Source organism: Oryctolagus cuniculus, chromosome 13 (genome assembly GCF_051225735.1).
Source record: "Oryctolagus cuniculus isolate XC-2025 breed Fujian yellow rabbit chromosome 13, ASM5122573v1, whole genome shotgun sequence".
In the NCBI taxonomy this organism is placed as follows: Eukaryota; Metazoa; Chordata; class Mammalia; order Lagomorpha; family Leporidae; genus Oryctolagus; species Oryctolagus cuniculus.
In genome coordinates, this window is record NC_142879.1 from 105,273,524 (window position 1) to 105,288,225 (window position 14,702).

The 14,702-nt window shown below is 39.5% G+C and overlaps 1 protein-coding gene across 9 annotated transcripts in view; it reads left to right on the forward strand.

Moving 5' to 3' along the window:
* LOC103350866 (uncharacterized) overlaps window positions 1-14,702 on the forward strand; it is a 50,049-nt gene that overhangs the window by 2,398 nt on the left and 32,949 nt on the right. For 7 of the 9 annotated variants that reach the window (XR_016219283.1, XR_011381738.2, XR_016219282.1 and 4 more), the window contains exons 2-8: window positions 2,708-2,826; window positions 3,729-3,857; window positions 8,601-8,665; window positions 8,745-8,801; window positions 8,889-8,987; window positions 9,177-9,244; window positions 11,963-12,050. Coding sequence is in view for 6 of the 9 variants with exons in the window: in XM_051820971.3 (XP_051676931.3) it covers window positions 2,708-2,826; window positions 3,729-3,857; window positions 8,601-8,665; window positions 8,745-8,801; window positions 8,889-8,987; window positions 9,177-9,244; window positions 11,963-12,050 (625 nt within the window). In the remaining 3 variants the exon portion in view is untranslated. The remainder of the gene's footprint in view (window positions 1-2,707; window positions 2,827-3,728; window positions 3,858-8,600; window positions 8,666-8,744; window positions 8,802-8,888; window positions 8,988-9,176; window positions 9,245-11,962; window positions 12,051-14,702) is intronic. The other 2 variants (XM_089311902.1, XM_089311903.1) reach the window with 1 other exon arrangement.

Genomic DNA, 14,702 nt, shown 5'->3' on the forward strand with positions numbered 1-14,702 from the left:
GAATATTGGATCCCCTTGAAGCCTTTATTTAAAAAAAAAAAAAAGCTTTGATTTAATGAACACAAATTTCATAGGTACAGCTTTAGGAATATAGCGATTCTTCCCCCCTTACCTGCCCTCACCCCAACTCCTGTCCCACTCCTACTCCCTCTCCCATCCCATTCTTCATTCAGATTTGTTTTTAATTAACTTTATATACAGAAGACCAGCTCTATACTAAATAAAGATTTCCACAGTTTGCACCCACACAGACACACAAAGTATAAAGTACTGTTTGAAAACAAGTTTTGCAGTTATTTCTCACAGTACAACACAATAAGGACTTACCCCCTTTCATGGGGTTAAGTGCACAGTGACTCCTAATGTTGATTTAACTACTGACACTCTTATTTATGACATCAGTGATGAAGCTTTTTCTGTTCACATGACCAGTGATCGCTGTATTGACTGGTCAACTACCTTGCCAAAATGTACAAGCATCACTGCAAAAATCATAATTGGGAAAGAAACATACTATCTGCCCATGCTGTACTTAAGTGCTACATCAGAGTGCACTGATGTATGGCTTAGTTCCAGAGAGAGACTGTCCTACAAGAGATGAACAAGGGTAATTAGATGTTTCACTCCTAATGCTATTGTCAGGTTTTCTGTTGTAGATGCTGAAGTCATCTGGTTTTTAATGGACTCTCCATTTGCTTTCCCGTGAGGCTGCCTGATTCACTACCTCCTTAAAGGAGAAGTGTAATGGGTTAACTCTGGCCTACATTTGCCAGGTTTTATGACTCAAAGAAGGAAGGTAGATTACTCTTATTGCTGTTAAAACCACATTTAAATTGGAATTAGTCCCAGCAGTTCAGCAAATTGTCCTTATGCCAGCTTTCTCCACTAAATAGGAATATAATTTTTATTATATAGAAAACTCCTTTATAACTGAGTTGCATCTGTGCTTTTTATTCAGTTCCATCGAGATCTATATCTATTTTTAGGATAACTTTTAATTATAAATTTTAATATAAGTATAATTTTTAATTTTAATATAAGCAAACTCTCCCATTTCTCTGCAAAAAAAATCTTATTTTTCTAGATTTGCATTTTAAATTTGCCTGTTTCGTCCAAAAATCTTACTGGATTTTCACCAGAATCCTGGAATATTTATGAAATAACTTGGTGATACATTTTGACAATGTAATCTCTGTCAAGAAACAGATTTTTGTGTTCTTTTTAAAAATAATCCCATTTAATATGCTCTTTTAAAAAAAAAGATTATTTGAAAGGCAGAGTTACAGAGAGGCACAGACAGAGAGAGAGGCCTTCCATCTGCTGATTCACTCCCCAAATGGCTGTAACAGCCGGAGCCTGGCCAATTCGAAGCCAGGAGCCAGGAGCTCCTTCCCGATCTCCCATGTGGATTCAGGGGTCCAAGGACTTGGGCCATCTTCCACTACTTTCCCAAGCCACAGCAGAGAGCTGGATCGGAAGTGGAGCAGCGGGGACTCGAACCAGCACCCATATGGGATGCTGGCACTGCAGGCGGTGGCTGTCACCTGCTACAGCACAGCACCAGCCCCTGTGTCCTTTATAATACACCTCCTCTCTTCTTTTATTTATTTATTTATTTTTATTTACTTGCTTTGGATTAGGAAAAAGGAGTTCTGAGTAAAGCATACTCAAAGCTAATTTTTCCCCTATATTTTTTAAAATAAAGTACATGTACCTAAACACGTGACCTTATAAAATGTGGCTTGTTTCTTTAGAGGCAGTTTTTAAACTTTTGCCTTGATATCAGGTATGTATGAAATATTTTGAAGTTTTTCATGAGATCCAGAGCAGTTATGTATGTCTAGTAAACCATGTGTGGCCTGAAGGCATGTGATTAAGATACATTGGTTCCACTGAATTGACTAGGACTATACTGCAACCCACTGCCATTATTAGTCCTACTTAGAAATACGTTGCACATCTGAGCTGTCTCCCATGAGTGAAAATCTTGGTTGACAGGGTATGTGTCTTGTTTTAAGCTTTTTCTATCTCCCATCTTCTTGGGACAGTTTCATATGTAAGGGGACTTCAAACAGTTTGAGGAAAAAAAATGAATCAAAAGATAAGTTTCTTTTGGCAGAAAAAAATGCTTTAAATCCGGGTATAATTTTTTTCATAAAATATTTTTTGTAAGCTTTTTGAAGACTCCTTGTACAGGTTGAATATCCCTTATCTGAAATGATTGGGAACAAAAGTGTTTTGGATTTGAGGATGTTTGCATGCACCTAATGAGACTGCTTAAGGATGGGATCCAAGACGAAACATGATGTTCCTTTATGTTTCATATATTACTTATACACATAGCCAGAAGGTAATTTTATACAGTATTTTAATGCAGCTGCATTTTACTGTGACCTGTCACATGAAGTCAGGAATGAAATTTTCCAGTTGGACCATCACATGGGTCCTCAAAAATATTTAGATTTTTGGAGCAATTGGGGTTTTAGATTTTTAGATTAAGGATACTCAACCTGTGCTACATGACTATTGAATTGACAGTGTTGAAAATTACAAAAAAAAAAAAATTCCACTAGTCTTCTAAATAATGAAATATGAAGGAAATGGTGATTTAAGTTGATTTTCCTATATTCTTTATAAGGACCATTTATAGTGTATTTGCAATAAATGAAAACATTAAGAATTATTTGGTTTGTCTTCCTTTTATCAGCTGTGTTGCCCGTTGACCCAGTTAAAGAAAATTATGTTCGTAAAGTGAAAAACTGCATTTTTTCAATTGCCTTTCCTACTCCTTTCAAATCAAGAGTACGGCTTGTAGCAGTTTCAAAGGTTAGACTTTGTTTTTTTTTTTTTTTTTTTTTTTTTTTTCACACCACAAATAATTAACTCATTAAACCATTTGTCTAAAAATAGGTAATTTTTTTTAGAGTTCATATTGGTTGTTTTGATAAATGACTACTCAGAGACTATCATTGCAACAAATAACTTTTTGATACTTATTCTTGGAACATAGTACTCAGTTGCATCTTAAAGTTATCTTCCAATGAAAATATACATTTACAAAAACAGGAGGGATATGAGTTAAATTCTTATCCTACATAACTTTTAGAAATGGTTTTTAATAAATTCTAAATTGTGGTGAGATAAAATAGGATATTTACTTTTTTCTAATGCTTTAAAAGAATTAATACTAGGAAAATATTATTTTGCCATGCACCAAAATAAATCCATGAAAATATAAGAATATCTACTAGAATTACCCTCATGCAGCAAAAATGATCATAGACCGTATGGTACAAATTTTAGAAAAAAATGTATTCTTGGAAGAGCTTTATTTTTTAAAGTTTTTATTGTATTTGAGAGGGAGAAAGGAGCAGAGAGAGGACTCTCTCTTCCACGGTTCTCTCCCTAAATGCTTGCAACAGCTTGCCAATGGGCCTGAAGAGAACCCAGGAGCTGGGAACTCAGTCCAGGCTCCTGTGTGGATGGCAGGAGCTCAGTCACGCTGCCTCAGCCTCTGCTTCCCAGGATCTGCACCAGCAGGAAGCTGGAGTTGGGAGCGGAGCCGAACATTGAAATGAGGCACTCTAGAGTGGGATGTGGACATCTTTACCACTAGCTGAAAGGCCCGCCCAGTTTATTCTTTTAATTGTCTTCCATTAGATCCCTTTCCTTGAAAATTTTTAAAACAGTTACTTACATGTGTAATAAGATATTTTTTCCTGCCTCAGAAAGTTCTAGAAGATATTTTGGACCTTGATTTATCTGTCTCAGAAAGAGATGAATTTATCCAGCTTGTAAGTGGTGAAAAGATCCCATTTGGATCGATTCCATTGGCTCATCGATATGGTGGCCACCAGGTAAGAGGAGCAAAACATCACTTCTCTTATGCAAATCAAAACATTTGATGGAATATACTGTCCTGTTAATTATTTTTGCATTAATTTCTGTAGTTAGTATATTGAAACTTCAACAAGATGTTTCTAAAAGACTGTGTCAATGTAAGATGCGTTTAGATTAGTGATTTCTTGCTGTGATGAAGCTACAGTTTAAACTTTTTTATTTGACAGGCAGAGATATACACAGTAAGAGAGAGAGACAGAGAGAAAGGTCTTCCTTCTGCTGGTTCACTCCCCAAATGGCCGCCACAGCCAGCGCTGCGCCGATCCGAAGCCAGGAGCCAGGTGCTTCCTCCTGGTCTCCCATGCAGGTGCAGGAGCCCAAACACTTGGGCCATTCTCCTCTGCCTTCCCAGGTCACAGCAGAGAGTTGGACTGGAAGAGGAGCAGCCAGGACTAGAACCCGGCACCCATATGGGATGCCGGCAGTGCAGGCAGCGGATTAACCAAGTGAGCCACGGCGCTGGCCCCCAGTTTAAACTTTTTTAAAAAAACTGAATTTGAAAACTGGAACAGACAGATGTAAAATTTCTGTAAATTATTGCCAGAGAACTCATTTCAATGTAGTTTCAGCAGGAGACCTAGGCAAAATCAGTAGCACAATGTGTCAATATAAAAGCCTCAGAAGGACAAATAGGTTATAATCTTGCCAGGAAAGCTGTAGAACTGGCAGAAAGGCAGTAAATCAGGATTTCTTGGGAGTGTTAATACTGTAGCAATCAGGAAGCAATTATGGCACATTCTAGAATTAAAGCAAGATGTTGAAATAAGTTCAGAGAATGGTATCTGATTAATAATAAACAATGGTAATAATAAACACAAATAATGGTATCTGATTAATAAACAATGGAACATTGGATCAACTGTTGAAATTACTGTGGCTTTTCTGTAAGTTTCTGTAATTTAGCACTCATTTATTTTGGGGCTATTCTGTTAAATGCTAGTTTACTCAGGAATAATTTTTAGGACAAGTGAGAGTACTTCAGAAGATTTATAGAAAAATAGAATGAAAAGATAAGTTTATTTTGGAGCAAAAATTTTGAAATCTGTATATGAGGGGTCTTCAAAAAGTTCATGGAAAAATGCATATTATGACAAATGATAAATGTTTAAGGTGATATGCTAGTTACTCTGATTTGATCATTGTATAGTGTATACATGTTTCAAATCATCATGTTGCAGCTCATGAACAGATCTGTATAATTATGTATCAGGCCGGTGCCGCGGCTCACTAGGCTAATCCTCCGCCTTGTGGCGCCGGCACACCGGGTTCTAGTCCCGGTCGGGCACCGGATTCTGTCCCGGTTGCCCCTCTTCCAGGCCAGCTCTCTGCTGTGGCCCGGGAGGGCAGTGGAGGATGGCCCAAATGCTTGGGCCCTGCACCCCATGGGAGACCAGGATAAGTACCTGGCTCCTGCCATCGGATCAGCGCGGTGCGCTGGCTGCGGCGGCCATTGGAGGGTGAACCAACAGCAAAGGAAGACCTTTCTCTCTGTCTCTCTCTCTCACTGTCCACTCTGCCTGTCAAAAAAAAAAAAAAAGTTATGTATCAGTGAAAAGTAAGTAAAAACTGCATGTATTTAAAAATTTTTTGCAGCAAAATACGAGCCGGCGCCGTGGCTCAATAGGCTAATCCTCCACCTTGCGGCGCCGGCACCCCGGGTTCTAGTCCCGGTTGGGGCGCCAGATTCTGTCCCGGTTGCCCCTCTTCCAGGCCAGCTCTCTGCTATGGCCAGGGAGTGCAGTGGAGGATGGCCCAGGTGCTTGGGCCCTGCACCCCATGGGAGACCAGGAAAAGCACCTGGATCCTGGCTCCTGCCATCGGATCAGCGCGGTGCGCCGGCTGCAGCGGCAGCCATTGGAGGGTGAACCAACGGCAAAGGAAGACCTTTCTCTCTCTGTCTCTCTCTCACTGTCCACTCTGCCTGTCAAAAATTAAAAAAAAAAAAAAAAATTTTTTTTGCAGCAAAATAAATGTATTTTTTAATTCCATGGTTCCATAAACTTTTTGAAGTAGCCTCAAAGGAATAAGGTTGGTGTAGGGTTTACACTAGGAGATTAAAAGGGCTTATTTGTTGGCTGTAATAATAATTCTGATAGCTTCAGGGTCTGTTGTGCTGGGTTGGTAAATTCCTTTCTTCTTCAAAGTCCTGTAGGCTAAATAGTAAATTAATACAGACCATTAGAATGGAAAAGGACTTTGTCATGTATGACAAACTTCACCCTCCGTTTCTTGATCTGTAGTGTGAGAGGGTTGACATAGATCATTCCAGAAGTTATGAGAGGTACCATGGCAAAGAAATATGCTCTTGTTATTTCATACACCAGTTCTGAACCAGGGTTTTGTTGTTTTGTTTTTAAGGAAAACTATTAACTATATTTGTCTGAAACTTCTGAAGAAAATGATCCTTATGGTCCTTTGTAGTACCAAATCCAGGGACTTATGCTTCAAAAGCAATCTCACATATGAGTTAAGTTTAAGCATTTTATGCCAGTGGTCACATGTGCTGTTTAAGTACAAATATAACCCTGAAGCCCTGCAGAGAGTTGTTGTTTTTTTAGTATAGCAAGTTAGGTTAAAGCTTTTTTTTTTTTAAGATTTTATTTATTTATTTAGTGAGAGGTAGAGTTACAGACAGTGAGAGGGAGAGACGGAGAAAAAGGTCTTCCATCCTCTGCTTCACTCCCCAAATGGCTGCATTGGCCAGAGTTGAGCCAACCCCAAGCCGGGAGCCAGGAGCTTCTTCTAGGTCTACCACATAGATGTAGTGGCCCAAGTGCTTGCGCCATCTTCCACTGCTTTCCCAGGCCATAGCAGAGAGCTGGATAGGAAGAGGAGCAGCCGGGACTAGAACCGGCACCCATATGGGATGCCTGTGCCAAGGCAGAGGATTAACTACTGCGCCACAGTGCCGGCCCCTAAGTTAAAGCTTTTTGTCAATTCCACATTCATGCCTTGCTTCTTCCTGATCTGAAATTACGTTATAAATATATTTTTTAAAAGGAGATGTTTGAAATTTCATGATTACAGTGTTGTCTATGATTTCTCTTTTGTTAAAGGAGACTTTAGCTTCTGGATTTCCCTCCCAACTCTGAGTTGTCATTCTTTCTCCTTCCTTTTCATAGTGTGGGATATACTTAGAGTATTGTCAGCTTTAGAAATTTCTAGACTATTCTGACTGTACTTGTGCTCTTCTAGCTATTCTATTGCTAAAATTAATTAGTGCCATATATTCCTGGTTAAGATGAAAAATTAAAATACTGGATAGATATTTTTCAATTTCATATTTATTCTAGAACTTCAGACATGATTTAAATATTCCACAACTGTTTACGGAAATCCCCGCATGTGCCAGGGGCTGTATAGGTGAATGAGACCTATCCCCTTGCCTCACATTTCTAATGCCCTAGGGAAGGTGATAGATGAATAAAGCGAGATTGTGAAAGAAGCAGATATGAGGGTTAAGGGAGCTTCAGGACCACCTTCCTACTCCTGGAATATCAGAGACACCGTTCTGGTGGAGCAGCATCTATGCTGGGAATGGAGCGATGTCTTAGTTCGGCAAGTGCTTGTTGACAATAAGAATGATCACCAATGTGGGGCACTTGGTAGATGTCCGACATAGCACGAGGTACTTCACATACCTAGTGTTCATTCTCACAGCAACCTGGCAAGGGGTCTCCCGTTTTACAGAAATGAAAGGTCCGTCTCAGTGAGATTAAGTAACTCAAACAAACTTCCACAGCTAGTAAGTGGCATAGTTGGGATAATAACAACCAGAAACTAAATTTTAAGTGAAAAATTTGAAAGCAGTGGACCATCCAAGTTCAAGAGCAATTTTTTTCAATTAAAGTATGTTCATAACTTTATATTACATTCCTATAAGTACTTCAAAGAGTTCATGGAAAGTGGAATTAAAAGACCAGTTTGTTTTTGTGCAAAAATGTTTTGAAAGCCACGTGCAGTTTTTTTCATAATACACATTTTCCATGAATTTTTGAGGTCCCCTTATAGTTAAGGCAAACTTTATACTTATAAATTGTTTTTAGTTCACATTATTCAATTAAATAGATCAATTCTGTGTTCTATTGTTCTACACCTAACATGCTTGAACTCAGCTCTAAGATAATGAATTATGTTTTTTTTTTTTATTTTTGACAGGCAGAGTGGACAGTGAGAGAGAGAGAGACAGAGAAAGGTCTTCCTTTGCCGTTGGTTCACCCTCCAATGGCCGCCGCAGCCGGCGCGCTGCGGCCGGCGCACCGCGCTGATCCGATGGCAGGAGCCAGGAGCCAGGTGCTTTTCCTGGTCTCCCATGGGGTGCAGGGCCCAAGCACCTGGGCCATCCTCCACTGCACTCCCTGGCCACAGCAGAGAGCTGGCCTGGAAGAGGGGCAACCGGGACAGAATCCCGCGCCCCGACCGGGACTAGAACCTGGTGTACCGGCGCCGCTAGGCGGAGGATTAGCCTAGTGAGCCGCGGCGCCAGCCTGAATTATGTTTTAAATTTGTATTTTATTAAGTACATTTTACTCATGTCTTATTGATTGAATTTATTTTCATTTTTATTCCAGTTGTTGATTATTATAATCTTGAAAATATAATACTATTTTCTTAATTTTGACAAAAATGACTGGCTATAAAAATTACTACAAAATCTATAAACATTAATAAATGTGGATGATTTTCCTTTTTATCTTTAGTTTGGGATATGGGCTGATCAGCTTGGGGATGGAAGAGCCCACCTTCTTGGAATTTATTTGAACAGGTATCATATGTTTTCTTGTATAAGAGATTTTCTTCTAAATATTAACCTGAATCTGCTAATATGTAGATTTTTTTTCAAGGCGGGGTGAAAAATGGGAGCTCCAGTTAAAAGGCTCAGGAAAGACACCATACTCTAGGTACAATTTGGTGATTTTTTAAAGTAATTCAAGTAACAATTGATGCTTAATTACATATGAAAATATTTTGCATTTTGTTTCCTGCAGAAATGGCGATGGCAGGGCAGTACTTCGTTCCTCAGTGAGAGAATTTCTGTGCAGTGAGGCCATGCACTACCTTGGGATTCCAACAAGCAGGGCTGCAAGGTAATTCCTCTTTCGTCTAAGCTATGCTTTAGGACTGCCTCGGGTTATATCCATAAACGTGTCAGGAAATGAAGCAGATAAATCTCTGATAGCGTGATTTCTTATAGTCTCTTCCCACTTCAAGTATTTCTGGATGGCTTGACAGCAACTGAAACATAACTTTAACTGTTGGATTCTCTCACCTTCCAGTCTGGTTGTGAGTGACGACGATGTGTGGCGAGATCAGTTCTACAATGGAAATATTACGAAAGAACGAGGTAACAGCTGTTGTAACAAAATACCTTACTTTAGGCCATTTACCAACAGCAGAAATGTGTTTCTCACGGTCTGGAGGCTGGGGAGTTCAAGATTCCATTGCCAGCAGATTGGATGTGCGGTAAGGGCCGCATTCCTGGTCGGTAGATAGAGCCTTCTTGCTGCACCCTCTCCTGGCAGAAGAAGGCTTTCTCTTGGGCTGCTTTCCTGAGGGTGTGGATCTCACTCATGGGGGCTGGACCCTCAGGACTTAATCTCCTTCCACAGGGCCCCGCCTTCTCACCTACCCTTTGCTGCTAGGTTCTAATGTATGAGTGTGGGAGTAGCATACAAACTTTCAGACCCTAGCAATATGTTTTTCCCAGTTATTAAATAATTATTTTATTTTAATCTTCTTTTTATACTTTAAATTTTGAAAATTGACACATAATATTTGTATGTGTTTAAGAGGTATAGTATGAAAATCCAATGCACATGTATGACATGTAATAATAAAATCAGGATAGTTAGCATTTCCATCTCATCAAACATTTGTCATCTCTAAGTGTTTTTCTAAGATTCATAACCAGTAGTCCTCCAGAAGTATTCACACTTAAAAGAATGAAGTGTTATATTTACTCTAATGATATCTTTCTCTGCTTGAATTTCCTCTGGATATAGTTGTACGTGACCCTGTAACAACTATTCAAGTCGTTTTTGTTTGTGGTGATTGATAAGAGATTCCAACTATAGAACGGGAATATTGTTATGTGACTGATACAACACTACTCACATTTGTGGCTGTGATATGTATATTTATATCCTTCAATGAGTGTGTATATGTGTGTGAGTGTGTGTGTTTATATATATCTATATATGTTTTCATGTGTGTATGTCTGATGTTGTTTATCTTAATTCTGATCCATGATCTTCCTGGTTTCAAATGGCCCCAAATAGTTTTCTGATTAGACCATCAAAATTTCCCCACTTAAGTCTTCACATGTATTCATATGCAGATACTTGGATTGTTCTTATGCTCTGACATTTGTGCAGTGGTAAAACAAGAATAGTGCTGGGCCAGACAAATAGAACATGTGAATGCTAGAACTGGCTTTGTGGCCTGGGTAAGTCACTAAACATTCTGGCCTTCAGTGTCTCCATCTAGAATGAGGAGGTTGGCCTCGATACCTGTGTGTCTTCCAGTGCTAACATTCAGTGATCTAATGACTATTTATTAGGTAAAATATTTAGAATAATTTATTGAGCTGTTACATAGTCGCAGGTCTTAAGAAATCACAGTCATTGTAGAGATAAGACCCGAACACATGGAACAAGTAAGCAGTCAAAGATCAGAGGTCAGTAAAATGGGATCAGTTTAGCTTTATGGAGGAAGCGGGGATTGATATTGAGCATGAGGTTAGGTAGGATCTCAAGACAGGGAGACAGGGCAGTGAGGTACATGGACAAGGAGAAGCTGGCACAAAGCCCAGAGGCGGCAGTGCCTGTGGTGGTCTGTTGAAGAACAGCACCCACAGAGCAGTGGCTTTCAGCACCCTGAGACAGACTTCATCTTGTCATTTAAACACATGCAAGGACAGAATTTGTAGGAGGCGGACACATTGTATCATTAATGTCTATAACCAAAACAGTAGGCAGTAGTAGAAGGCTGTAGGCAAAACGCATGGATTCATTTTATTTCTTGAGTCTTTACTGTGTTAACTTTCTTTTTTGGGGGAAGATTTATTTATGTATTTATTTTTAAAGAGATTTATTTATTTACGTGAAAGAGTTTCACAGAGAGAGGAGAGGCAGAGAGAGAGATTGGTCTTCCATCCGCTGGTTCACCCCCCAATTGGCCATAATGGCCAGAGCTGCGCAGATCAGGAGCCAGGAGCTTTTTCTGGATTTCCCATGTGGGTGTAGGGGCCCAAGGACTTGGGCCATCTTCTACTGCTTTCCCAGGTCCTAGCAGAGAGCTGGATCAGAAGTGGAGCAGCCAGGATAGAACTGGTGCCCATATGAGATGCTGGCACTGCAGGTGGCGGCTTTCTCTGCTAAGCCATAGCGCCGGTCCCTAGAAGATTTATTTATTTATTTGAAAGGCAGAGTTACAAAGAGAGAGGGGGAGAGAGAGAGAGAGAGATTTTCTGTCTGCTAGTGCACTCCCCAAATGGTCACAATAGCTAGGACTGGGTCAGGCCGAAACCAAAAGCCTGGAACTTCCATCCAGGTCCCCCATGTGGGTGGGAGTGGTCCAAGTACTTGAGCCATCCTCCACTGCTTTCCCATGCCCACCAGCAGGGAGCTAAACCCGAATGTGTGTCGAAGGTGGTGGCCTAACCTCCTGCACCACAATGCCAGCCCTCTATGCTTATTTTCAATTAAGTACCAAAACTGAAGGCATTTATAAGGGCCTGTGTAAAATAAATAATTCATGAATTTTCCCTGTTTTAGAATAAGGCCCAGGGGAAGGTCACAAGTGATGATCCTAGGGAACTTGAAGCGTAGACCCTAACAGCCTCTCACACTTCAGCTAGATCAGGGCATTGCTGTTTCCAAAACCATTGAGGCCGTGAACATTCTGGCTCAGGCTTAACGTCAGGGAGAAAAGTGTCTGATCCTACATGGGGTATAAATTTATTGTGATCAATTCAATGAGTGTATTTTTTTATTAAAACAATTTCATTTTTATGCACATGACTTAGAGTAGTTTTACACTAAAATAAATGTTTCTTTTGAAGGTGCAGTAGTGCTTCGGGCTGCAAAGTCGTGGTTTAGAATTGGATCGTTAGAAATTTTGGCTCACCACGGTGAACTGGATTTACTGAGGTTTGAAAATTATATATTTTAAAGCTGTGAAAGTGGTGTTTTTCTCAGCTTTATTCAGCTAGAATGGACATACAAAAATCATACATTTAAGGTGTACAGTGTTATGTTTTGGTGTATGTACATATTATAAAATGATTACTACAGTCAACCTAATTAATTATATTAATCACCTCATTTTTTAAAAATTTGTAATGACAGCACTTAAGATCAGCCCCTTAAAAAAAAAAAAGATCAGCCCCTTAGCAAATTTCGAATGTAGAATACACTGTTGTTAACTACAGTCTGTGCACTAGGTCTCCAGGACTGATCTAATACTTTGTAAATATCTTCCCATTCCTTTCACCACTGCCCCCAGCTGCTGTGAATCACTATTCTGCTTTCTGATTTTATAAGATTCTGTTTTAGATTCTATGTAGAAGTAGGATCATGGGGTGTTTGCCTTTCTGTGCTTGGCATCATATCCTTCAAATTCATCCATGTTGTTGCAAATGACAAGGTTGCCTTCTGTTTTAAAGCTGAATCTTGTTTTTGTTTCAAAAGTTTTTGCACCAAAATAAACTTATCTTTTAATTTCATTTTTATGAATTTTTAAAACTTATATCATTTTACTTCTTTATTTTGACTATTATAAATATGATCGATATATTTTACATGTTCATTTCTTAGATTTCTAGTAAAGAAAAAAATTATAATGTCCTAAAAATGTGTATATTTAATTTTATAATAATTATGCATACACATAATAATTATATATATAATTTCTAAAGTATATTTTCTTTATTCTTTTTAAATTAACAATAATTGAACATATTTATGGGCTATATCTTGGCATTTCATATATACATGCAATGTATACTGATCAAGTTGGGGTAGTCAACTTTTCCTCTTCTCTCTCTTTTTTTTTTAAAGATTTATTTATTTATTTGAAAGTCAGAGTTACACAGAGAGAGCAGAGGCAGAGAGAGAGGTCTTCCATCTGATGGTTCACTCCCCAATTGGCTGCATTGGCCAGAATTGCACCGATCCGAAGCCAGGAGCCAGAAGCTTCCTCCAGGTCTCCCACGTGGGTGCAGGGGCCCAAGGGCTTGGGCCATCTTCTACTGCTTCCCCAGGCCATAGCAGACAGCTGGATCAGAAGTGGAGCAACTGGGTCTCGAACTGGCACCCATATGGTATGCCAGCGCTTCAGGCCAGGGCGTTAATCCACTGCACCACAGTGCAGGCCCCCTTTTTCCTCTTCTCTGACATTACATTATGATTGCAGGCTTGGTGCTTGCTTCTTTCTTATATTTGCTCCAAAAAATCAGTACCAGGTTATTGTGAACTCTAGTCTCCCCACTGTGCCATGTAACACTAGGAACATACTCTTTTGATCTAACTCTGATTTAATACTTATTCTCCAAATTCCCACCCTGCCCCCATACCACTCCCAGCCCTTAGTCACCACCATTGTGTATTCAGATTATTTTTTAGCTTCCATATTGAGGGAGTACACATATTATTTGTCCTTCTGTGTTTGGCTTATTTCACTTAATATGATGTTCTCCATTTCCATCTGTTTTGCTGCAAATGATGGAATTTCATTCTTCTTTATGGCTGAATAATACTCTGTTGTGTGTATATATCTCTCTATACATATATCTCACATTTTCTTTTTTTAAAAAAGAGAAAATAGATTTTATTTAAAAGGCAGAAGAATCAAAAGGTAATTATAAAATGATAAAAGGGACAGTTCTCCAAGAATATATAATAATTATAAATAAACTAATTTTAGAAAAACTAAATATATTAAGCAAACACTGAGTGAATTAAAACAAAAAATAGATACCAATACTTTAGTTATAAGATATTTTAATATTCTATTCCCAATAGTGGGTAGAATATTCAGACAGAAAATCAATGAGGAGACAGTGAACTCGGACAACACTATAGAATAAATGGAACTATCAGACATAAGATTAGGAACAAGGCAAGGATACCCATTGCTACTACTTCTATACTCAGCATTACATTAGAAGTTTACCCAGAGAAATTAGGGGAAAAATAAAATGCTTCCAAATTTGAAAGTAAAAAATAAGATTTCATCTATTTGTGTGATGTGCTTTCATACAAAGAAACCACAAATACAAAACAACCAAGCAACGGGCTGGCGCCGCAGCTCACTAGGCTAATCCTCCACCTACGGCGCCGGCACCCCTGGTTCAGTCCTGGTCAGGGCGCCAGATTCTGTCCCAGTCGCTCCTCTTCTAGTCCAGCTCTCTGCTGGGGCCCGGGAGTGCAGTGGAGGAAGGCCCAAGTCCTTGGGTCCCTGCACCCTCATGGGAGACCAGGAGGAAGCACCTGGCTCCTGGCTTCAGATCAGCGCGGTGCGCCGGCCGCAGCGGCCATTGTCGGGTGAACCAATGGAAAAGGAAGACTTTTATCTCTATCTCTCTCTTTCACTGTCCACTCTGCCTGTCAACAAAAACAAAACAAACCAACCAAGCAAACCAAATCCATTAAAACTAAAACGCAATCAGTAAAGTCATAGTATACAAAATGAACATATAAAAAGCAGGTGTGGCTCTGAAGACTAGAACGAACTATTGGAAATGGAAATTTATGGAGGAGAGAGGGAGAAGGCATCACCCTTTGCTCAGAACTGCATATATA